The sequence below is a fragment of the Panthera pardus genome, unplaced genomic scaffold (assembly GCF_024362965.1).
Source record: "Panthera pardus isolate Hobbes unplaced genomic scaffold, ASM2436296v1 HiC_scaffold_25, whole genome shotgun sequence".
NCBI lineage: Eukaryota > Metazoa > Chordata > Mammalia > Carnivora > Felidae > Panthera > Panthera pardus.
The window spans coordinates 87,374,756-87,400,092 of record NW_026526821.1 but is presented as its reverse complement, the minus strand read 5'-3'; the positions used below and the strand labels follow the sequence as shown (position 1 = coordinate 87,400,092).

Here is a 25,337-nt window from a genome sequence, read left to right as displayed (position 1 = left end):
CTACAATGAAACTAATAATCCATGCATTGAAATTTAAAATTTTAAGTGAATCTTACCTAAAATGAACAGAAAAAGAAACTGGTAGGGAGAAAGGCTATACTCTTAACCATGTCAACTCTTTTTTTTTTGGATGTGAGACAGATTTGTTTTTCCCAAGAACTGTATTTATTACTAATAGTAATACGTAAAAGAAATCTTTCTTTGGAAGTATCTTTTAAATACTCTATTGGATTCAAAGTTAGAGGTAAAACTAATAGAATCACCTTAACATAAAGTATGTGCCTTTGGCCACCTGAGTGACAAAGTATATATTAAAAGAAATCTTTCCAGTTACAGAAGAATAATTTAGAATTCTGAAGTCTTAAGTAAAATTGTTCAGAAGAAATGGAGAAAATGCATGGCAAGTATATATAATTGATCTTTTTTCACTGTGGTCTTCCTAAATCCAAAGTAAACAAAAGTGTATGTGATTCTGTAATTCAACTTCTTTCATTGAGACAGAGACAGAATAACTTTTTATATTAATGTTCCATAGATCAGAGGTTATCTTGAAGAATGACAAGGAAAATCTGAGCTTCCGAAGCAATGCTATCAAAACAAATCAAATGTCACAAATACATCCACTTAATTACATTAGAAGCAGTACATTAGAGGAAGACATCAGAATGCCATTTCAATACCTCATAGTAAAGAATATTGGTTTTTTTCCTCCTAGTTTTCAAGGAAGGAGGGGATGAGACATCCGCTCGATATGATTCTCAGAGGATGGCTACGTATCTTTTAGTTAATGCAAGATGAGGCATATCAGTGTCCTGAGATGTTAACATTTCAAAACTTTGGAAAAAGTAAGTGCTACCGTATCAGGGTCTAATCATTTGCGACAATAAACTGGTCTTCCCCTCCAAAGATGGTTAAGTTTAAACTTCCAAAGGAAAAAATGTTCTAAGAGATTGGAGAAACACCTCTTGATGAAAAGTTATAAAGGCAGAATTTGAGAAATTAAGTTCAAAAGTCAGTAACGACAGACTTTAATCCGTATGTATTCTATTCATTTATATAACCTTCCTTTATATGCTGAAAGGGTTTAAAACTTTTTATTTGAAATAATTCACATCCCTTATATTCAAAAATACCAATGGCCGATTTTAAGGGTTCCAAATCCTTCGAACTAGTCAAAATAAAACTTGTGGCCAAGTACAAATATGACAAAGATAAGAAAAACTTGTGACATTTAGTTATAGCAGTTATGTAAATAATTGCTTCTCAAAATGTAAGCTTTCATTTTTAAATTTACAAGACTCATTTTCAATAAAGAAGATTAAATTCAAACTCCTGCCTCATTATAGAACTAAACCATTAACACTAAAGGCTTTATAAATTAGAGCTATACAAAAACACCAAATCTACTGAGCTAAAGGAAAACAATGGAGACGTTGATTCCTGGCTCTAGGACATAGTAAGTCCTTCCACTTTACCATATTTAAGGTTTGTCAAAAAAAAGCTATTATCTTTTATACAAATCACTATGCAGTTCCATACTTCAGAGAGCATGGACCTACTTAGAAAAATGGCTTAATACGACGTTTGTTTATATGCATTTGTCTTTTAAAATTATAGTGCTTTCTTCATAGATTTCATTTACCAAAAACTAACATCTAGTTTTCTGGCTAATATGGGAAAAAGCCTCCGTGTTCATCAAGTTAGCCTGGAGAGTCAATTTGAGATGTCAAATAAATGAATTATTAACACCGAAGTATAAAAAAAAAAAAAAAGAAGTCTTTTAAAGATCAAAGGAATACACAGTCAAATTTTGGGAAATGGCACAAAAAAGAAATAGGAAAGACATCCAGGATATAGGTATCTAATTTCCAACCCTGTCCCACTTCCACCTCCCCATAAATACCAGGGTTTCAAAACTCAAAAAAAGCTGGACATGAGAACAAAGGTTAATACCATACCCTACACTTGGCGAGAAACTTTAGACTACAATTTAACAATACTGAAGATTAGTATTTACATTTCAGAGGGCCACTGGGAAGTTCCCAACATTATTAACGAGTTGGTGAAAACTGCACCTTGCATCCTTAATCACATGGTAAGTAAATAATGTTTACATGGGAGGGAATGAGAACAGGCAAAATGTAGACTATTATTAATACATCCATAGATTTCCTTTAAAAATAGGAAATACATTTAAATACATTAAACTAATTATAAACAAAATAATCACATCAAGATGAATTAGCACTCAAAAGTGCCTCAAAAACAAAAACAACACAAGCACCAGTATTTTCCCAGGATCACTTTACCCCGATAAAGAAATGTGAAGTATTCAGGCCCCATCCCACGTCTTTTTCTCTAATGTATGTAAGTCAGAAAAAACTGCAAAATGGAAATTAAGTTATTAGTACTAGAATTTTAAAAGTGAATTTTATAAGATTAAACAACTATCTGTAAATTCATTAAGAAGTATCTTTGGGGTGCCTGGGTAGCTCAGCTGGTTGAGCGTCTAACTCTATTTCAGCTCAGGTTATGATCTCATGGTTGGTGGGTTTGAGCCCCACACCAGGCTCTGGCTGACAAAGAGACCACATGGGATTCTCTCTCTCTCTATCCCCCTCTCTCTGCCCCTCCCCTGCTCACACGCACACAGGCTCACTCTCTCTTTCCCTCAAAAATAAACAAACTTAAAAAAAAGAAAGGATCAGGGCGCCTGGGTGGCTCAGTGGGTTGAGCATCCGACTTCGGCTCAGGTCATTATCTTACAGTCTGTGTGCATTCGAGCCCTGTGTCCGGCTCTGTGCTGACAGCTCAGAGCCTGAAGCGTGCTTCCAATTCTGTGTCTCCCTCCCTCTCTGCCCCTCTACTGTTTTACACTCTCTCAATCTCTCTCTCTCTCAAAAATAAAATAAACATTAAAAAAAAAATTAAAAAAAAAAAAAAAAAAAAAAGATCTTAGATTTTAAAAGGTGAGTCAAATAATGAGAGGAAAAAATGACCAGAACACAGACAATAGCTGTTCGTGCAGACCTGAAACTATGTCAAATGAAATACATAAGATGAATTTTTGGAAGAGCCTACTCACTTAATCAGCTGGAGTTAGTGTGGCCAAACTGTAGGTCTACCTATATTACATGTGTGACATTACCACTCAATAAGCCCTTTGTGGGCTTCTATATTCAACAGTGCTGTTGGCATTATGTCTTAGACATGTGAACATAATTGGTATTAATAATGTACAATTTAAAAAAGTCTGTACTGACACATACAGCAAACCTAATTGCTTAAAGTTACCAACATATTTTGAAGTACTCTTAATTACCTTTATCATTTAAAAGCCTCATGTAAGAATTACTAAGACAAACTGAAGCAACTAGTGGCTCAGTCAGGTGAGCATCCCACTTCAGCTCAGGTCATGATCTTAAAATTAGTGCATCAAATAAAACAAAATATCCACATTTAAACACTTTCAAAATGCTCTTTCAAACTGATAAGCTCTTATTATAAAGACTCTAACAAGGGCAAATCACTTAGTATTAAAAAGGGAAAAGAATTCTAAATCAGTGATTCTCAATGAAAAGCAGTAAAAAGAAGGTAATTAATTGGTTGAGGCAAAAGTGGTTATAAGGGTGAGAAAGTTACTAAGAAGAGGGTGTACTATATATAGTCTAAATAAGACTAGGAGTCACTAGTTTGTGTAAACACATAAGAACAAGTTTTCATCTTTTATCCAAGTTTTCAAACATTATTTTGTTTTATAATAAACATCCTTCCCCCAGTTGTTTTCAAAAAGTATCAAAATACATACTGAATACTTTCTTTTTTGGTTTTAAGTCAATGAAATTTTATTACTGTGTTTAACTTTTCTGGGATAGAAAAATCTAACAAGAATACTGATAACAGAAATTGAGTTGTTCAAGAGTCCTCACGAAACATTTCATAAAGAAGTCATATTTGTGTATTTAATTCAAACTGAGTTTACATATTTGGTTTTTCTAAAGTATCAGTAAATACCTTACAGAGACTAAAAAACAAAACAATGCTCCCTCAAACAGTCATAAAAAAAACAAAAACCAAAAACCAAACCAAAGACACACAAACTGCCCCCACACTTCATATATATAACACAAAATGGACATGGAAGATACAAACTTTTTGCTACAAGTGAACAATTACTATAAAAGGCAGAAACAAAATTCAGTAATTAAATACTATGCAAAAATGACAGCAAACTTAAAGCAACATACCTTTCTTTTCCTAGTTCTGGGTCTTTGTCAGCTTGAGCCTGTAACACAATTCCACATTTCATTAGAGGCTATTCTACCGGATTTTAAATATTTAACCCATCAGTGCAATGTTTTCAGTTCTTAAAATCTAAGCTAAAGAAGCAAGACCACATCTTAAAAATAAAACAGTTTTCAGTGTCCACTTTAAATTTCAGATTCTAGAATTTTCTTCTCATTAAAAAGCCCTTAGGTAGGTTATAGAGAATAAGTGACACACAGAAATTAATGACAGAAAGTCTCAATGTTGATACAAACAAGAAACTTTTTTAACTTTAAAAGCTTAGAATTACTGCCTTTTTTAAAAGAATAAAAACCATCAACATCTTCATTGTGCAATTATTATTTAAAAAAACTACTTATAAGAAAGACTATTGAGGATGGCTGGAAGGGTGTTGGGTGGGGCGAAGGGCTAAATGGGCAATGGGCATTAAGGAGGGCATTTGTTGAGGGGTGCCTGGGTGGCTCAGTCGAGTTGAGTGTTCAACTTCAGCTCAGGTCATGATCTCACTGTTCATGGGTTTGAGCCCCGCACCGGGCTCTGCACTGACAGCTCAGAGCCTGGAACCTGCTTCAGATTCTCTGTCTCCCTCTCTCTCTGTCCCTCCCCTGCTGGTGCTCTCTCTCTCTCTTTCTCAAAAATAAGCACTAACTAATAATAATAATAATAATAATAATAATAATAATAATAATAAAAGGAGGGCACTTGTTGGGATGCACACTGTGTTGTTATAAGTGGTGAATCACTAAATTCTATTCCTGAAATCATTATTACACTACATGTTAACTAACTTGGATTTAAATAATAGTAAAAACAATCTTAAAAAAAAAAAAGGCTTTCTATTCAAAACACCTAGAAGTGCTGAGCAAAATTTAACAATAATCCTTTTAAACATGTATCTAAACCACTAAAAAATAATGTCCTAGGGCCCAAAATGGAAATTAAAATTCAATGCCTATGGGGGCACCTGGGTGGCTCAGGTCATGCATGATCTCATGGTTTGTGAGTTTGAGCCCCGCACTGGGATCTCTGCTGTCTGGGCAAAGCCCACTTCAGATCCTGTCCTCCTCTCTCTCTGTCCCTTCCCTCCACCTCCCACGCATGTGCTCTCTCTCTCTCTCTCAAAAATAAAGGAAGTTTATAAACAGGCAACACTCGACGCCTATGTAACCAACAATGGTCCAGGCACTGGACACATCAGTGAACAAAATAGCAAAAACTGTCTGCTCTTTAGAGCTTATACATACTAGCTATATGCTTTTTCTGTGGGAATCATGTGTATTCTGAGTGGGGAATTATCTTTCTCTGTATTTTGTCAGATTAAAAAGTGAAAATTATACTTTAAAGAAATTGAACAATGTGCCTAAAGAGGATTCTGGTGTGGGTGATGGGAGTCCCAGGCCTTCGTTACTGGGGCATCTTGCTGGGCAGTCTACAGTGTAATGATACATAAAGATCAGAGTTGATAAGCCCCAATCACAGTATTTACAATCAATCTTCCCATTCACAGGAGAAAGTTACGGGGGGGGGGGGGTGTGGGGGAGCTGTATGATAGTAGAGGAAATCTATACCAGATACCCTTATTAGCTAGCTTGCTTCTTTATTCATAAATGAGAAAAACAAATGCACAACAGAAAGCAAGATAAGCATACAAAATAGACTGAAGATATTTCAGAGAACTGCAATCAGTTCCAACTGAAATCCACAAAATCAGTTACAGGTGTTACTTCCAGAAAGACAGAACACTAAAGAGGAAGACTTTCTTCGGGAAAAGGAACACACCAATCTTTATAAATTCACTGAGTGCTCTAAGCAGGATATATGAAGTCCCAAACCAAGATAAAACCTTCTTCACTGTGCTAGCTAGCCATACTGATCCTCCTTGGAGTTCATGAATCATCAACTCTGTCCTTAAGGACTTAGCACTTGCTCTTCTTCTTTAAAAACCTCCCTTCCTTTTTATTTGTAGAGCTTGCTCTCTTACTTTGTTCAGGTCTCAAATAACTATTCCTCAGAGGGGCTACCCTTGACAACCCTAAAATACACAATCGCCACCATCTATTACTCTCTCTACCTTTTTATCTTGATTGGTCTCCATAGCACTTCATAGCATTTTTTACCACCTGACATGTGTGTGTGTGTGTGTGCATGCGTGTGTGCTTGTGAGTGAGAGAGACAGACACATACATACATACAGACAGAGATTTATAGATTTATAGTCTGTCTTCTCTATTAAAATATAAGCTCCTTGAGGACTTGGGACATCAACTCCTCTGTTTATCCATGTATTCCAACACCTAAAATAATGCTGGCATATAGATAAGGCATTAGATAAATATCTGCTTAATGAATAAATGAATAAAAGCTGAAAGCCTTCAAAAGAAAAAAATACATGAGATATGATTAGAATCAGCTTTCTCCTTAACAATACAGGTTAGGGGCACCTGGCTGGCTCAGTCAGTAGAGTATGTGACTCTTGATCTTGGGGCTGTGAGTTCAAGTCTCATGCTAATTGCAGAGAATACTTAAAAAAAAAAAAAACCCAGTACAGGTGAGGAGCACAGAATTCTCCATCTAGAAAACCTATCAATGAAATATGTAAAAGCAAAATAAAGTCAATTTCAAATATGCAGGGATTCAGAGTGTTTACTGTCCATACACAATTTCTGCAGAAAATTATTTGATGATGTAATCTAGCAAACAGAAAAGCAATCCAAGAGAGGAGGAGATACAGAATCCAAGAAATAACAGAAGTAACTCAGAAGAGCAATAAAAATAAAGTAAACATATACAGTTGCTTTACAAAACAAATGGCCATAAATTTAGAAAAGTGAGAAGAATCACTCTAACAAGAGTAGATTCTAGTCAACAAATAGTAATTAAGTTATATAACCTGAAGACCATGAAGACAATCATCCTTTTTCCTCTCAATAACAACCCCTACCCCAAACTACAGGAAATAATCCAAATACTGAAGAAAACAAAAACACAGCATCATTTTGAAAAATGAATGGGAATATAAGAAAGTCACCTCCAACTGTACAAGATACTGTATTTCCTTCTTTACACAACCACCCTGATACTACTGAATTCTGTAGTTAGTATCTTTTTTTTTAAATTTTTTTTTTAATGTTTATTTTTGAGACAGAGGGAGACAAAGCGTGAGTGGGGGAGGGGCATAGAGAGAGGGAGACACAGAATCTGAAACAGGCTCCGGGCTCTGAGCTGTCAGCACAGAGCTCGATGCGGGGCTCGAACCCACAAACCGTGAGACCATGACCTGAGTCAAAGTCGGACGCTTAACCAACTGAGCCACCCAGGCACCCCTGTAGTATCTTCTTAATCAAGATATCAAAAATACAGATATTAGTTTTTAGTACTTAGAATTAAGCCTTCATGCTTCATATGCAGGGGTAACTATAGTTACATAACTAAAGGTTGTAACGAACACCTGTGTAAGTAACATTACAGGTAACAAAAATGAAAGGGGGAGGGTGTTGAAGAGGGTAATACAAGGATGCTAATTACTTAATTAACTCATTATAAACACAGTAAATTAAAACCTGTCATTTAAAACATTTGGGGACATGATTTATTTCCATTTCCTAGTCTAGCTTTTATTACTTCTCATAGAGACTATTACAATACCTTGAAATTAGTCTACCTGCTTCAACCATCAATTTACCATTTTTTGAATCAATATAATGGACACTATGTGACATGCTCAAGACTACGAGGCTGTCTTATCAGTGGTGGAGCTAAGACTTTGTTCTTATGTTCTTCAATTTAATAAGCCATAACAATAAGGTTCTGAATAAAAGCTTGGGAAGTACAGTATCAATTCAGGCATAGGTTTTTGATAATTTTCACTTGTTTCATTTTCTTTAGGTATAAAGATGTGGGACTGTATTTTTAGAAAAATAATTTCTATATCATCAATGTTTACTATAATTCTGAACAATGTCATAACAAAAATATCAAAAACACAAAATTTTAAAAATACAATATTCTGTTGAGATGCTAAAAACTTTTAAAATTGTTTCTGAAATTATCAGCTTAAACAAGTCACTCATATTTGTCTGAAATCAGTACCTACCACATGATACATTTACTTATAGATGCTCTATTTAATTTGGCTTTAGATGGTGGAATTGTATTTTTTCTTGAGCTAGCATATGATTTTTGGCACATTAATAAACAAAAAAAACCCATGCAGACACCAAATATAGACCCTATTATTTACCTCCTATTATGGAGATACAATGAAACTATTACAGAAAACGTGTTAATTCTTTCGAAGGTGGTTTACTTATCATTTTCATACATGTATTATTACTGTGTAAGCCAATAATCTGTAACTCTTATGTCTTATACAAGAGTTTAAAATAAATTAAAGAAAGAAATAAACAAATTTCTATCAGCAAAAGGCCAAAATGGACCAAAAGTAGACTCTGCATTCTGGAGATAATTATGACCATGTTACATATATAGAATCATTCTACACATATGTCTGTAATAAGTATCAGAATGAATATGTTACATTTTTCAAAATTACTTCACCTGACTGTAATTTAAACAAATTTATACTGCACCATAAACCATGACAATTGGAGTAGTGATTGCAACAAAAATTTTTAAAAGAATGTCTAAACTTAGTACCAATTTGACTACTCTCCAAGAATAATTCTTAAAAAATTTCCTTCAGAGTACCTCTTTCTAGTTTTGGAAGAATGACCTTCACAGTTTTTTTTCATTTTCTAAAAGCACAGAAGTTTATACAAAATAATCTTACCTCTGATGAATCCATCTTTGGAGATAATGTGCAGGTCAATACATGGTCACCTATGTTCTGTGGATTTTGTTTCAGAAAGCTATACATTGATTGAGCAGATTCAGGGCTATCTAACTGAAGAATTGCCTTTGGAGAAGATAAAAAAAAAAATATTAAGTAGCTCCTAAAAACAAAACAAAACAAAAAAGACCTAAAGTACAATTGCCATATGATCCAGGAATTCCACCCAAAATAATTGTAAGCAGGGACTCTAATGGACATCTGTATGCCCATGTTCATATCAGTGTTATTCACAATAGTCAAAAGGTGGAAGCAACCTAGTATCTATCAACAGATGAGTAGATAAATGAAAATGTGATATATGCAAACAATGGATTCTTATTCAGCTTTATTTTTATTTACTTATTTTGAGAGACAGAGAGAGAGAGAGAGAGAGAGAGAGAGAGAGAGAGAGAGAGAGGCAGGCAGAGAGGCAGAGAGAGAGGGAGAGGGAAATTCCAAGCAGTCTCTGCACCATCAGCATGGAGCTGGATGCAGTGCTCACACACACAGAACCGTGAGATCATGACTGAGCTGAAACCAAGGGAGTCAGAAGCTTAACCAACTAAACCATCCAAGTGCCCCTATTATTCAGCTTTAAAAAGGAAGGTAATTCTGACATGTTACAATATATTCTGAAGACTTTAGACTAAGTGAAATAAGCCAATCGCAAAAGATCAAATATTGTATGATTCCACTTATGTGAGGTAGCTGGAGTAGTCAAATTCATAGAGATTAGAAAGTAAAATGGTAGAATGGTGGTTGTCAGCGGCTAGGAAGAGGGGGAAGGAGGAATTACTGTTTAATGGACAGAGGGTTTCAGTTTGGGAAGATAAAAAAAGTTCTGGAGATGGATAGTGGTAATGGTTGTTTAACAACATGAATAAATACTTAATGCCACTGAATGGAAACTTAAACAGGGTTAAAACAAAAAGTTCAACAAAAACACTTTCTAATTTTTATAAAGAATGGATATATTTTTCTTCCAGACTTCAAATGTGATTTCAAAGGTGAGGTAAATCTTCATTTCAAAGGAAACAAGAGACAACAATCCTTAAAATGTTGCAAAATCAAGGCAAAATGGCAAAGTATGATAGGTATTTTTAAGAAATTTAAAGAATACCTACCAAAAAATTAAACTTATCAAAATTCCTTATGCCATCTGTCATCTCCCTTCCCTATGTCACACTATTTCTAAAGTATTTAACAATCTAACATGCTCTGTATATCAGAAGCATGTCAAAATTAGTCATCTACTTTTGATGAATTAGGTGCTTTTTCAGAAGCAAACATTCTCAACTCTGATATGAAATGCTACTTTTCTAGGTAATACATGCTTCACCAAAATCTAGTTTTAGGGGTACCTGGATGGCTCAGTCAGTTAAGTATCCAACTTCAGCTCAGGTCATGATCTCACAGTTCAAAAGTTTGAGTCCTGCATCAGGCTCTGCACTGACAACTCTGAGCCTGGAGCCTGCTTCAGATTCTCTATCTCCCTTTCTCTCTCTGCCCCCTCCTCCTCTTAGGCGCAGGTGCGCACTCTCTCTCTCTCTCTTGCAAAAATAAACATTTTTCTATTAAAAATCTAATTTTAAGTATCTGAATTAAATATTAAACACAGAGGGCACAGCAAATGTAAAGAGGTTAACAGTTTCTTTTAAGGAAGGAAGCCAAACCATGAAGTAAAGGGCTGATCATTTTATACTTCTTCCCATATAACTAAACAAAGAGACCTAACAACTCTCTATGTGTTTTATGGCTGGAAGGGACTTTAGGAACTATCTGGCAACACCTTTTTTCAACTGAGATGAGAACTAAAAGTGTAAGCCAACTCAGCCAAGGTCACAAAAGTAATTAAGCTTAGATGAACTCAAATCTGACCTTTCCACTGACAGCTCAGAGCCTGGAACCTGCTTTGGATTTTGTGTCTCCCTCTCTCTCTGCCTCTCCCTCTCTCGCTCTCTCTCAAAAATAAATAAACATTAAAGAACAAAAACAGAAACAAAAAGCTAGGAGTTCTGAGGAGAAAGTGATCATCTCTTGCTTCTTATCACAGCACAGGAAAAAATATGCTGATCTATCATAGTGCTGCTAAGAAATTAAATAATGTTGGGGCGCCTGGGTGGCTCAGTCGGTTAAGCGTCTGACCGGCTCAGGTCATGATATCACAGTCCGTGAGTTCGAGCCCCACATTGGGCTCTGTGCTAACAGCTCAGAGCCTGGAGCCTGCTTTGGATTCTGTGTCTCCATCTCTCCCTGACCCTCCCCCATTCATGCTTTGTCTCTCTCTGTCTCAAAAATAAATAAACATTAAAAAAATTAAAAAAAAAAAAAAAAAAAAGAAATTAAATAATGTTTATAGGTGCTTCAGTTCAGAAGATGAATTAAAAGTTGCAAACCCATGTGGTACATGGGTGGCTCAGTTGGTTAAGTATCTGACTCTTAATTTCAGCCTAGGTCATGATCTCACAGTTCATGAGTTTGAGCCCTGTGTTGGGCTCTGCAGTGACAGTGTGGAGCCTGCTCAGGATTCTCTTTCCCCACTCTCTCTCTCTCTGCTCCTCCCCTGGTCACACTCCAAATCTCTCAAAACAAACAAACAAACAAACAAACAAACAAACAAACAGCAAATCCTTAAGAGTACAGGGTTTAGTCATATATTCTCTACAGAACACACAGCTAAAACAGAAGGGACCTCCTTACCTTGTTTTTGTTACTCATGAATACGTGGTGATCTACTTTTCCAAACTGAAGTCCAACACAAAGTACACACTGAAGTCCATCTTCTGGTAAGTTATCAAGATGTACAAATCGATTGTAAATTTTATCTACATTTGCCTGTGGTTTTTTAAGAGAGAACACAGAAAAAGTATGAATTATTAAACTGTAAAACACAGATTAACAGTAAATTTAATTTTTCCAAGGTCAGATGATGTTCTCTCCCAAAGGTAAGAAAATGACTATGTGAGTGAAGACAGTGAGATCTTAGTTTTAGATTTCAGTAATCAATGAAACAATATACTGAAACACGAAGTATAATCTTTCTTTTATCAACATAATATTTACCCAACACTTAATATACCTAACCCACTTAATATGGCTCCAGTATCTGGAAAGTATTTTCACATTATGGACTACCATGACCCTTTACTTTTTATTTGAACCAAGATAAAACCCACTGTATACTTCCATTACCTCAATATTTTAAAATAAGTACTAAGGTTTTATTTATACAGGTGAATAACCAATATTTCTACCAATTAAACAAGTGTAATAAGGTATTTAAAAGAAAATATTACCTCTGGGTCATTTTCTTTAATCAAGGTTGTAAATATAGCTTCCTAGAAAAGGCAAAACAGAAGGAAAGTATAAGTCTTCCTCATTCATATATTTAGTCAAAATTTATAATAAAATAACCTATATGAATAAACATTAAGAATTATTTCATAAAATAAGAAGTCAGCAAGTTTTTTAAAAAATTTTCCTTCTAAAAATTTTTCTAAATTTTTTCCTTCTAAAAATTTTTCCTTCTTCCTAAGCAAATTAGTCAACTCGGGACTTGAACTCCCAAACCATGAGATCATGACTTGAGCCAAAACCAAGAGTCGGTCACTCAACCAACTGAGCCACTCAAGCACCCCTGGAGTTTTTTGTTTTTTAATTTTTTTTAAGTTTATTTATTTTGAGAGACAGCACAAGCGGGGAGGGGCAGAAGGAGGGAGAGAGAGAGAATCCCAAGCAGGTTCCATGCTGGTAGCACAGAGCCCAATGCAGGGCCCGAACGCACAAACCATGAGATCATGACCTGAGCCACAATCACAATCAAACAATCAACCAACTGAGCCACTGAGGCACCCCTAGTTGGGAGTTTTTAAGAAACAAAGCAATGATGGTTGGGATGAAGAGAGAATAAACCCCAGAAATATTTATGACTTAAAATATACAAAACAGATTATGCAAAACCAGAGAAAACTCAAAAATAACATCTGGGATTCGGAGGGCTGATAATAGCAGTAACACGAGAACAGAGAGTTGTCGAGGCACCTGGGTGGCTCTTGGTTGGGCATCCTGTTCTTGATTTCAGCTCAGGTCATGATCTCATGGCTCCTGAGATCAAGCCCTAAGTTGGGCTCTTCACTGACAGCATGGGTCTGCTTGGGATTCTCTTCCTCTCTCTCTGCCCTGACCCCACCCATGTTCACATGTGCTCTCTCTCTCAAAATAAACGAACATAAAAAAAAAAGAATATTGTCTACAGATGGTTTTCAACTCTTTTTCGATTCTAAAATATATGAGGGGTTGGATTCCCTCAATATGGAAGTAACTCTCGAACAATGGACTGGGAGATTATGAAGGAAAAGGAAGCTTTCTCAATGATCAAAAAAAACATTAACCTGAAGAAGCAAGCCAGGAAACACTTAACAGACTACAATAAATCCAATTTAAAAATTTTATAATTTTGTAGAAAAACTGATGGTAAGTCTATTATTTACCTCATCTTTTATATTCATGTTTTCAGGAACCATACTAATTGAGAGCTGATTTCCATCCATTGATATTGGAAAACAGGTATAAAATTTTACCATAGAATCTGCACATTTTCTATTTACTTCCATAAATACCTGTTAAAATAGAAATTACAAGAACAAAAAAATAAATTTCTTATCTAAGTTACTTTTTCTTGAAAAGATTTAATACTTAAGAGTCAAATAAACTGAATAACTTAGTAAATGTTTTAAAGAAAAAAAAAGGCATTCCTCAAAAGCGAGGCCAACAGACTCACAATATTACAACCATAAGGAATGGATGACTGCATTTATAAGGCAATAGTAACGAGAGAAATAAGAGTGGACATTCTAGTAAATGACATTAAGGAAAATCTTATCTTATTCATTACTGTATCCTTAGTACCTAGAGTAGTATCTGGCATATAGCAGACATTTAATAAATACTTGTTAAGTAAATAAATTTAATGGTTGGTAAAATATGAGAAATATGAGAATTGAAAGAACCAAATTACCATGTTATTTTTGATTTTGCAGTTTTCCTAATTGTGAAATTCATAGTTTCACACATTTTGGTTTTAATTTTCATCCCTGGCTAAATGAATAGGCTGAACATTCTTCTACATGTCTTGGAGTTAATGAGATAGAAATCTTCCATATATTTGTTCACAGTTGTAATTCTTTTTTTTTTTAATGTTTATTTATTCTTGAGAGAGAGAGAGAGCGTGAGTGGGGAGGGGCAGAGAGAGAGGGAGACAGAGAATCTGAAGCACGCTCCAGACTCTGAGCTGTCAGCACAGAGCCCGACGCGGGGCTCGAACTCACGAACTGTGAGATCATGGCCTAAGCCAAAGTCAGACGCTTAACCAACTGAGCCACCCAGGCGCCCCTGTAATTCCTTTTTTAAAGAATTATCTCTTTGGGTCATTTGCCATTTTATTTATTGAACTTTTAATATTTTACAGCATAATGTGGGTATGAATCTTTGTTTCCCTATTACAATAATTAGAATATTTTTAGTTTTTAATTTACATCTTGCTTTATGTTCATTTTAAACCACAAATGTTTGAAATGTTTATATGACTGAAACTGGTATTTTTCTACATAATATCTAGAAAAGTATTAAATCTCCCAATAGTTAATAACTCTAGTCAACTCTAATCAAAATTGGGCAGATAAAAGTCTAGACTTTCTGTATTTGATTTTATATTTAAAGTATCTACTCATACTCTGGTATATGATGCAAAGTGTGAATCTGAATTATTCATTTCCAGATTCCCACAATTTCCCCCGATTTTAATGTACTCACATTAAAAAATTCTTTTATTAAAAAATCATTCCTGGGACGCCTGGGTGGCTCAATCAGTTAAGCATCCGACTCTTGATTTCAGCTCAGATCATGATCTCACGGATGTGAGATCAAGTCCCACACTGGGCTCTGTGTTGGGCGTGGAGACTGCTTAAAATTCTCTTTCTACCTGTCCCTCTTCCCCTCCCTCGCTCACACATACTCTCTCTCTCTCAAAAAAAAAAAAAAAAAACTCTCCTTCCTTTTATTCTTGTTTCTAAATAAAAAGTTTTACTGAAATATAATTTATACATTATGAAGTTCACCTGTTTATAAGTGCAGAATTCATTGGTTTTCAGTAATTTATAAAGGTGTGCAGACATTCAAATAATCTACTTTTAATATAATGTGAAATTGCATGTAACTTGCATTCACTCTCCTCTTCCGTTTTCTTAAGCAAACTGGCTCCAACTACCATCAAACATATATAACCTTCCAAAGATCTCTAGTGATCACAAACTCCTTTCTAATGTAAGAACACCACTTCTAATCACCTGAGTGGTGTTTCCATTAAACTTTCCTAAAATCTCACCTCTTGTAAAGTACATTCCACAAGTTATTAACAATACATTTTGTTTTGTTTTGAAATTACAAAAGTAGTATGTACTAATTCCTGAAAACTTGAAACACAAATATAGCCTAGGTTATTCTAAGTATTGATGACATTTTTGTCTGAGAATGGTTACTTCCCATTTGAGTACAATTGGTAAGATACCAGGAATACTAGTAAAAAAGTGCTATGCAAGTTTGTAAGTCATTATAAAACTTCATTAACATATCGAAGATAAAATATTTTATTTAGACTAAAATTTTAGGCAAAATTTTGACATATTAAGCCATCCTCTCCATCATAAAAACTACGTCAGATTACAATAACACTAAAATACGGGATATGTTTTATATTTTAAAAATCCCTTAGGTTGAGATGGCTTAATTATTTTGAGGTGCTGCCTTTAAACCCTTTTCTTTTCATTTTGTGAGCTTATTTTCAAAATGTGCTTCAGATAACATGAACAGCTATTATCAACGCTTACCTTTTTATGAGATGATAAAATCAAAATATCCTTTAAACCACCAAATGGTTTTACTAGGTTGTAAACTTCTTCTATAGAATATCCTTTATTAGGCAAATTAGAAATAAGTACCACACACATTTCCTCTGTTTCCTTCAAAACAAATTTAAGAGTTGACATTCAAATTTCTTTAACTGCTTCTATATTTACTTAAGTTTATGCTGCAGATCATTTGTTATGGTATTTAAACTGACTGCATTTTAATACTAAATCTTATCATTTAAGAAGGCTGGTCCGAACCTCCATAACAAAACAAAATGCACATTTCCTCTCTTTAAGTACATAGCATAATTTCATTCATACCATGTGTCATCGAGTCAAAGCCTTTAGTTCTCTTTTTCAACCACTGTTTAAAAATACAAGTTTAAGGGGAGCCTGGCTGGCTTAGTCAGTGGAGCATGCAACTCTTGATCTTGGGGTTGTTAAGTTTGAGCCCCACACTGGGTATAGAGATTACTTAAAAAAAATTAAATCTTGGGGGGCGCCTGGGTGGCTCAGTTGGTTAAGCGTCCGACTTCGGCTCAGCTCATGATCTTACAGTCCACGAGTTCGAGCCCCACGTCGGACTCTGCCGACAGCTCAGAGCCTGGAGCCTGCTTCAGATTCTGTGTCCCCCTCTCTTTGCCCCTCCCCTGCTCATGCTCTTTCTCTCAAAAATAAATAAAAACATTAAAAAAGAAAAAAAAACTATTTAAAAAAAATTAAATCTTGGGAGGCACCTGAGTAGCTCAGTGGGTTGAGCATCTGACTCTTGGTTTTGGCTGAGGTCATGATCTCAGAGTTCATGAGTTTGCACCCCACATTGGGCTCTGCACTGAGTATCAAACTCTCCTTGGGATTCTTTCTCCCTTCCCCACCCCTGCTCACACACACTCTTTCTCAAAATAAACTTTAAAAAATATGTAAACAAAAGCTTTAAAAAAAGCTAAAAATAATTAAAAAATAAAAATACAAGTGGGGCACCCGGGTGGCTCAGTTGATTGAGCATCCGACTTCGGCTCAGGTCATGATCTCATGGGTTCATGAGTTCCAACCCACATCAGTTCCAGCCCACATTGGGTTCGTTGCCTTCAGTGCACAGCTCACTTAGGATCCTCTGCCCTCCCCCGTCTCTGCCACTCCCTGCTCACGCTCTCTCTCTCAAAAATAAACATTAAAAAAAATAACAAAAATAAAAATACAACTTTAAAACACCAGTTTGTCTCTGACAACACCTCCATGCTCTGCCATTCCTGTGCCATGTTTTGCTAACATCTCCAACCTCCAAATCAGAGCATATCCTTTTATCTCGCCAAATAAAATGATCTTTTAGGCAATATTAAAAAACTTACCCCGTCTCTTAGGAACCTTTCCCTATAGCCCAATTCCCATTACAAAGTAAATAAATACTTTCATTTCTGCCTTCTCTCCTCTCGGATCTATTTTATTCTTCAAATGACTCTCATCAATGCCAATTTTTCCTTTAGTGAATGTTGAGAAAATCCCCAAAGGTATACTATAGTAAATTGGACAATCTGTAACTTTTCTTTTGAAAAATAAAAGGAGGGGGGTGTCAGGAAGTTATACTTTTTATAAGTAAGTTGAGAATGATTTTTAACTAGCACATCAATTGTGTTCATAAATGTTCCTTTTGAAGTCTTTAAGCCAATCTATTTGTGCTTTAAAATATCCTTCCTGAGGGGCGCCTGGGTGGCTCAGTCAGTTGGGTGTTAAAAAATAAAATAAAAATAAAAATAAATAAATAAAATATCCTTCCTGAAACATGGGTGCTTGTGTGGCTCAGTTGGTTGAGCATCTTGACTCTTGATTTCCCAGGGTAGTGGGATTGGGCCCTGTGTCCAGCTCTGCCTAGGATGCTTTCTCTCTCTGCCCCTCTCCCCACCTTGTGTTCCCGCTCAAAAAAAGAAAAAAAACAAAAAAACAAAAAAAAACTTCCTGAAACAACAGTAAGATACATACCACTTAGTTACTACTTGAAGAATGAATCTACCAGTCAAAAATAAACTTAATGCTTAGCACCTGAATGATCTCAAGACCTTAACCAGTAAAATCTAAATTAACAGGATTTTAATACATTCATAATGACAAATGTTAACCACAGGAAAACAATAAAGCAAACTTTATGCCCTCAAATAAAATCTCAAATTCCACTCGCTATTCTAAAAACACACAATATTCACTTATCTCCTATTTGCTTCTAAAAAAAACAGACTTCAAAAAATTCTACTGGTTCTAATTACACCACTGGTTTCTCTACTCAAAAGCCCATTTTGGCCTAACTTTTTTTTCTCAGTGAAAGGTAAACCTCAAAAACATGTACCTTTATTAATAATCTGCACCTAAATTTTTATGACTTATTTTGCAACTCAAACCCTATCTAAAAAGTCACAAATGATAGATTTTTCACCATGCCAAATCCTGTACATTTTTTACTGGGTTTACAATAAGAAAACCATATTGTGTCAAAATTTCCTAAGCTTTTAAATAATAAGTAAAATATAAAAACTGACCTTGTTGACTTGTTCATTTTCTGTGGCCTCCACAGCAGCTTCTTAAGATACAAAATAAAGTTAAGAATTCATGCAGATATATTTTATCAAGTTCTCACTTTTTCCACATTGGATTAAATAGTAACTGCATAGAAGTGTACACAACTGACAAAATACTAGAAAATTTAAGGAAGCAGCTACAGAATTAACAATGGTTTTTAAATTAATATGTTTCATTTTATTCCCTCTAAGAGCAAAACTTCAGAATAATCAAGAGACGGGTGTAGATCTGAATCACAATATTTTAAATTTCACTTAGGTATGAACCTCGTATTTAAAAAAATATATTGGGGGCCTGGGTGGCTCAGTCGGTTAAGCGTCCGACTTCGGCTCAGGTCACGATCTCGCGGTCCGTGAGTTCGAGCCCCGCGTCGGGCTCTGTGCTGACTGCTCAGAGCCTGGAGCCTGTTTCAGATTCTGTGTCTCCCTCTCTCTCTGACCCTCCCCCGTTCATGCTCTGTCTCTCTCTGTCTCAAAAATAAATAAACGTTAAAAAAATAAATAAATAAAAATAAAAAAATATATTAACTATATCTGACACAAAATTAAATACCCTATTTTCTTCTAATTTAATCTTCCATCTTTAAACATAAGAGAACAAAATAAAATTTTTATTGACCTACCTGAAACCGTTTCTTTAGCACTATTTTCAGTGGCTTTGACTTCCACACTGGTCTTTATTTCAGAGTTTTCTGCATGAAATAGTCTGCTTTAATAGTCTAGAAAAGCATACTAATATAATTAAACTAATGAATCTAAACAGGAGCTTAAATTGTCACGTAAGTTTCCTTAGGCTGACCTTATTTAGGTCAGAGCTAAGACAGGTTTTTCTTTGAAAAACAACAAAACAATCCCTTTCAAGATTTTAAGGCAATAATTTCAAAATACACTCTAAACGTACACCTAGAAGATGTAAAGAAAGCACTAAAAGAAAGCATTTCAAGCTTACCTGGTACGATGACAGGTTTGTTGGTGTCTTTGTTTTTGACAATGCCAGCCTTTTTGACTTCTAGAGACTTCTTTCCACTAGACTTTGCTTTTAAAAGTAGAAGTGAACTATTATTCTAGGGACCTGTTCAATCACTTAGCATGTTTCATACTAACACGTAGAAGTAATTTAGTCCAACATTATAAAAGCAGTTCTTTTCCATGTATTTATTATTCCCACTTATATCTGTTTACCAGTAAGATTAAAAGCAAATTTAAAATGAGATACAGTTCTTACTGATGGTCAGTAATGAGCCACAGATTTATCCCCCCAGTGGTAGAAGCACATCATGATCACACATAAAAAAATCGTATTTCATAATTTGTACAAAGGTTCTTTAACATTAGTCTATATGGGGTGCCTGGGTAGTTTAGTCGGTTAAGTGTCCAACTTCAGCTCAGGACATGATCTCGCAGTTCATGAGTTTGAGACCCCACATCTCTCTGTGCTGACACAGCTCAGAGCCTGAAGCCTGCTTTGGATTCTGTGTCTCCCTCTCCCCCCTTGCCCACTCACACTCTCTCTCTCTCTCAAAATAAATAAAAAACCACTTTTTTAAAATAAAATAAAATAATTCTATATATTAATAAACAGGTCATATTAGTTTCAACATGTTACATTCCTTTCTTTATGGAGGAAACACATTCTTTTTACAGGGTAAGAAAAATCTTTTCTGGAGTAACAAATAGAAAAATATATAAGGTAGGGAAGGTAATATGAAGTGACAGCTCTAAAAACTGAGAAAATAAAGATTAAACAATTTGTAGGGGGAAGTGACAGAGCAACCTGTAATCACAGAGCTGTTAAAAATGCTTCCAATACAGGGGCACCTGGGTGGTTCAATCGGTTGAGCATCAGGCGTGGGTTCAAGCCCTGCATTGGGCTCTGTGCTGATGGTGCAGAGACTGCTTGGGATTCCCTCTCTCCCCCTCTCTCTGCCCCTCCTGTCTGCACGCACGCTCTCTCTCTCTCGCTCTCAAAATAGACAAATAAACTTAAAAAAAAAAAAGTTTCTTACACAAAAATGTATCTGCAATGCACACACTGCCAAGGATCAATATACCAAAAACTCAAAGTCCCATTACATGTCAGGTTTTAAATATTAAATAAGTATGTACTAAACTTTTCAAGATGTTATTAGATACTACAAATTATAGGAGTATAAAGCTTGCTTTTGATATTATGTTTGTTATATTCTCTAAGGCAAGAAGAACTTAATAAAACCTCTCCTTCCCAATAGTCTTACCTGTTTTGACTGAAGCTTTATTACCTTTAGCAGCTACTGTTACCACAGATTTTACAGAACCAGCTGATTTCCCTAAATAACAAAAGTTATAGTCAAAATTGATTTAATTGGTATCAACGATCCCCAAAGAACTTCATAAAGAATATGAGTGACAGAACATTTTATCCCAAAAACATAATGGTATCATCTTTGGGGCACAGGTCATTTTCTAAATCTAGCAAGGATGATAATTCCTTCAGGAGAAAAAAAAAAAAAAAATCAGTAAAATTAGAATTCATCTCTCCAGTGACGTACTGAAAAATAGCATTCAGGCAAGTTAAATAAATCTCTCAACGTGTGGATCAACTAACTGCCAAGGATACAGAAACAATCCCAAGTGTCTGCGTAGCTCAGTTGGTTAAGTGTCTGACTCTTTTTTTAAAACAAAAAAATTTTTTTTTAACGTTTATTTTTGAGACAGAGAGAGACAGAGCGTGAACAGGGGAGGGGCAGAGAGAGAGGGAGACAGAGAATCCGAAACAGGCTCCAGGCTCTGAGCTGTCAGCACAGAGCCCGACGCGGGGCTCGAACTCACAGACCGCGAGATCATGACCTGAGCCGAAGTCGGACACTTAACCGACCAAGCCACCCAGGCGTCCCAAGTGTCTGACTCTTGGTTTCAGCTTAGGTCATAATCACAAGGTTCATGGGATAGAGTCCCACATCAGGGTCTGTGCTGACAGCAGGAAGTCTGTTTGGAATTCATTCATTCTCTCTCTCTCTCTATACCTCTGCCTCTTCCCCCCTCCCCAACCTTGCACCCACTCTCTCTCACAAAATAAACAAATACTAAAAAAAAAAAATCCCATAATGCTTTTAATGGTTCCACAAGCAGTTATAATTAGGGTCTCCCAGCTCAAGCTTACTTGGATTCCAGTTGATTGAAAAGCATTGAAGAATACCTACAATCATGGCTAGGCTACATTAAGATTGCTATGACTCATACCTAGTGCGCTCTATGTGAACAGGACTATTTAAATTATTCTGACCTTTTATACATACACATTACTGTTGCTTTTCTTCAAGGATGATGTGTAAAGACTGTGATCATCAAAGCGGCACTGAAAAGATCACCAGAGAACAAATCCCTTTCCATTCAGAGAGCAACAGGAGGTTTAGCTCTGAAAACTAGGATCCATTAACCACCAAGGTTGCATTATGAGGAAAAAGCCCAGAATCAGAAGTCAGTAGATTAAGGGGCGTCTGGATGGTTCACTCAGTTAAGCATCTGACTTCAGCTCAGGTCATGATCTCACAGTTCATGAGTCGAACCCTGTATCAGGCTCTGTGCTGATAGCTCAGAGCCTGGACCCTGCTTTGGATTCTGTCTCCCTCGCTCTCTGTCCCTCCCCTGCTCACATTCTGTCTCTATCAAAAATAAATAAACGTTAGAAAAAAAAAAAAGTCATGGGGCGCCTGGGTGGCTCAGTCGGTTGAGCGTCCGACTTCAGCTCAGGTCATGTCTCGCGGTCTGTGAGTTCGAGCTGCAGGTCGGGCTCTGTGCTGACAGCTCAGAGCCTAGACACTGCTTCAGATTCTGTGTCTCCCTCTCTCTCTGCGCCCCCCTGCTCATGCTCTGTCTCTCTGTCAAAAATAAAAATTTAAAAAAAAAATTAAAAAAAAAAAAAAAAAAGTCAGTAGATCAAGTTGACTTCCAAATTAAATTGTGAAGTCTTAGGGGGCCTGGGTGGCTCAGCAGGTTAAGCGTCCAACTCTTCGTTTTGGCTCAGGTCATGATCTCATGTTTCATGAGTTTCAGGCCGGTGGCAGGCTCCAGCTGCTTGTGTGGAGCCTGCTTAGGATTCTCTCTCTCTCTCTCTCTCTCTCTCTCTCTCTCTCTCTTTGACCCCCGCCAAATAAATAAATGAACTTAAAAAAACTGTTAAGTCTTAGTCTTAGGGCATGAATCAATTTCTGTGCACATTTGCCCATTTATAAACAAGGGTGGCAAATGCCATGATTACTTTACAGAACCCTTGTGAGAACATGATCGTGCTTTTGAGAAGTTACCATACAAATAAAACAATTATAGATATGCACAAAAATCAACTGAAATAGTTTACAAATTCACCCTTTATATCCAAATACAGACCCTAACCATTGCTCAAAAAGATTAATACCAATACTTATAAAGTATCACCTAACTAGTCATTTCTTAGTCAATCTCAAATTGTGACACACTGAGCCCCAAAGAGCCCTTACGTAATTCTTTCACTATCCCTATATTATAACAGGTCAATCCACTTTATTACTTCTGGCTGGGTTATCAGAACTTAAGGGAGAAAAAATGTAGAATTAATTTCCAACAGTTAAGGAGTGGCTAAGCAGCTTTAACACCCATTCCCCCCAAGTCTCCACCAAAACTCCCATAAACTCACTCTCAAAGCAATATCGAACTGTTGAGTAAATAAATGCATCCTCAAAACAAGACTTCCAGCTTCCTGACCCACTCAGATTATTGCTTTGAAGAAACTAATCTATGAAAATTCTGGCTCTACCACTAACAATGGTATTTCCCAACTACAACCTGCTTCCTTTCTACCATTATAGAGAAGATAATTTAATATACTGATCTCTATCCGTTTAAAAAGATGACCCTAAACTAACCAACATTTAATAGAAAGGAGAACTAGAGAGGATAATAATAGAAGAGAAAAAAATAATTAAAACCCACTACAGTCCAAAAAAACTGAAAACATAATTTGCTGTTATCAGAGTTATTTTACAAAAGAAAGTAAACCAGAGAGAAGACTTCAAAAAAAAGAGGGGAATTATCTCTAATATTCATCATGAGAAAGTTTCCCAATTATCTTATTTTACTAATTACTACAAAGAAGGAGCATATCTACTAAATCTCTTTCTCAGAATTTCTAGGTGACTATAAATTTAAAAAAATTAGTATACACCCAGCAAATATTATGTCGTATGAAATCCAAGATAAGTAATTTAAAGTTAACTAATATGTCTAGAATTCTAGTAAAAAACATACCTGAAGATTTATTTACTTTGGTTCCAGATGTCTTAACTTGTCCAGTTTTGGCTAGTAAGAAAAATATATCAAAGACACATTACAAATAATATCACATAGATTTAGGAAAGACCTAACCTGGCAATGACTGAAAAAACACTGTAAGAAACATCCTTATACTCATCTTTGTATACTTGTGGAACTATATAGGTAAATTGTGAGATATGGAGGTGATGAGAAAAAAGGCAAATATTTCAATTTTAACTATATTAAATTGCCCTCCATGAAGTCTGTACCAACTGATATTCCCATCAATAGCCCATGACAGTGGAGCTTCCATTACCACACATAGTAGATAAGTTACTAACCACTCAAAACTGAAATGTAAACTGGTATGGTTTAATTTTTATTTTTTTAAATAGGAGTCAAGTTGTGTTAATTTTCACATGTTGAATTCAACACTGTATTTTTCTCTGTGATCTGCTATTCATAATATTCGCTAACTTATCTTTTGGGTTGTTGAGGTTTTTCTCATTTGTTAAGAGATCTTTATATATTAAGAAAATTCATCTGGGGGCGCCTGGGTGGCTCAATCAGTTAAGCATCAGACTTCAGCTCAGGTCATAATCTCATGGTTCAGGAGTTTGGGCCCTGACATCAGGCTCTCTGCTGTCAGCACGGAACCTGCTTCAGATCATCTGTCTCCCACTCTCTCTGCCCCTCTCCTGCTCATACTCGCAAGCACATGCGCTCTCTCTCTCTCAAAAATGAATAAATAAACATTAAAAAAAAGAAGAAGAAAATTCATCTGTATCATACAGGTAACAATTTTTTAAAAGTTATGCAAAATACTTAGGTAAAAATACTTTTTATGTAATCAAATGTTTTCCTGATAGGGAAGGAAGTCCTCCCTCTGAAATTAAAAAAAAAAAAAACAAAAAAAACAAAAAAAACTCCACATTTTCTTTCAATACTTTAATTACCACCTTATGTATCACACTAAATCTTTGATCCATCTACATTTTCCATTAAAGTACTTTACTTTTACAAAGTGGCTAGTTAACTTAATGAATAACTAAGGAATAATTCCTTGCTAATTAAAAATATTATCATAATGATTTACTGATGCTCAATCTGATCTGGGGACTATTTCTAGATTCTTTCTGTACTACTGACCTTTTGTCTATTTGTGCAACTACATGAAACTATTTTGAAACTTTACCTTTGTAAGGCATTTTATCTGTAACTTTTAACAATGATTTTCTTTTCAGTTTTTCTTTCCTTTGTAATATGTATTAATACATTAGTGCTAGTCTGTCCTAATCACTCTTCCTTTGCAGAATTTTCTCGTCCACTCTGTATTATCTATATATAAACAATTAGTTCATCAGGCTTAAAAATCTTAATGGCTGGGCGCACCTGGATCACTCAGTTAAGCATCCAACTCAATTTCGGCTCAGGTCATGATCTCACAGTTTGTGAGATCAAGACCAGCATCAGGCTGGG

General features: G+C 35.7%; 1 protein-coding gene and 1 long non-coding RNA gene across 11 annotated transcripts in view; one reads left to right on the top strand and one right to left on the bottom strand.

Moving 5' to 3' along the window:
* ZNF638 (zinc finger protein 638) overlaps nucleotides 1–25,337 on the bottom strand; it is a 136,592-nt gene that overhangs the window by 11,017 nt on the left and 100,238 nt on the right. For 7 of the 10 annotated variants that reach the window (XR_002077861.2, XM_019441369.2, XM_019441417.2 and 4 more), the window contains 11 exons: nucleotides 23,853–23,903; nucleotides 20,825–20,896; nucleotides 19,540–19,626; nucleotides 19,214–19,282; nucleotides 18,552–18,592; nucleotides 16,003–16,134; nucleotides 13,609–13,737; nucleotides 12,415–12,456; nucleotides 11,819–11,953; nucleotides 9,077–9,202; nucleotides 4,248–4,285 (listed from right to left, as the gene is read on the bottom strand). Coding sequence is in view for 9 of the 10 variants with exons in the window: in XM_019441369.2 (XP_019296914.1) it covers nucleotides 4,248–4,285; nucleotides 9,077–9,202; nucleotides 11,819–11,953; nucleotides 12,415–12,456; nucleotides 13,609–13,737; nucleotides 16,003–16,134; nucleotides 18,552–18,592; nucleotides 19,214–19,282; nucleotides 19,540–19,626; nucleotides 20,825–20,896; nucleotides 23,853–23,903 (922 nt within the window). In the remaining variant the exon portion in view is untranslated. The remainder of the gene's footprint in view (nucleotides 1–4,247; nucleotides 4,286–9,076; nucleotides 9,203–11,818; nucleotides 11,954–12,414; nucleotides 12,457–13,608; nucleotides 13,738–16,002; nucleotides 16,135–18,551; nucleotides 18,593–19,213; nucleotides 19,283–19,539; nucleotides 19,627–20,824; nucleotides 20,897–23,852; nucleotides 23,904–25,337) is intronic. The other 3 variants (XM_019441384.2, XM_019441424.2, XM_019441434.2) reach the window with 3 other exon arrangements.
* LOC128773535 (uncharacterized) lies at nucleotides 21,125–21,759 on the top strand. The gene is made up of 2 exons (XR_008417894.1): nucleotides 21,125–21,216; nucleotides 21,457–21,759. It is a non-coding gene; the product is annotated as an uncharacterized LOC128773535 (long non-coding RNA).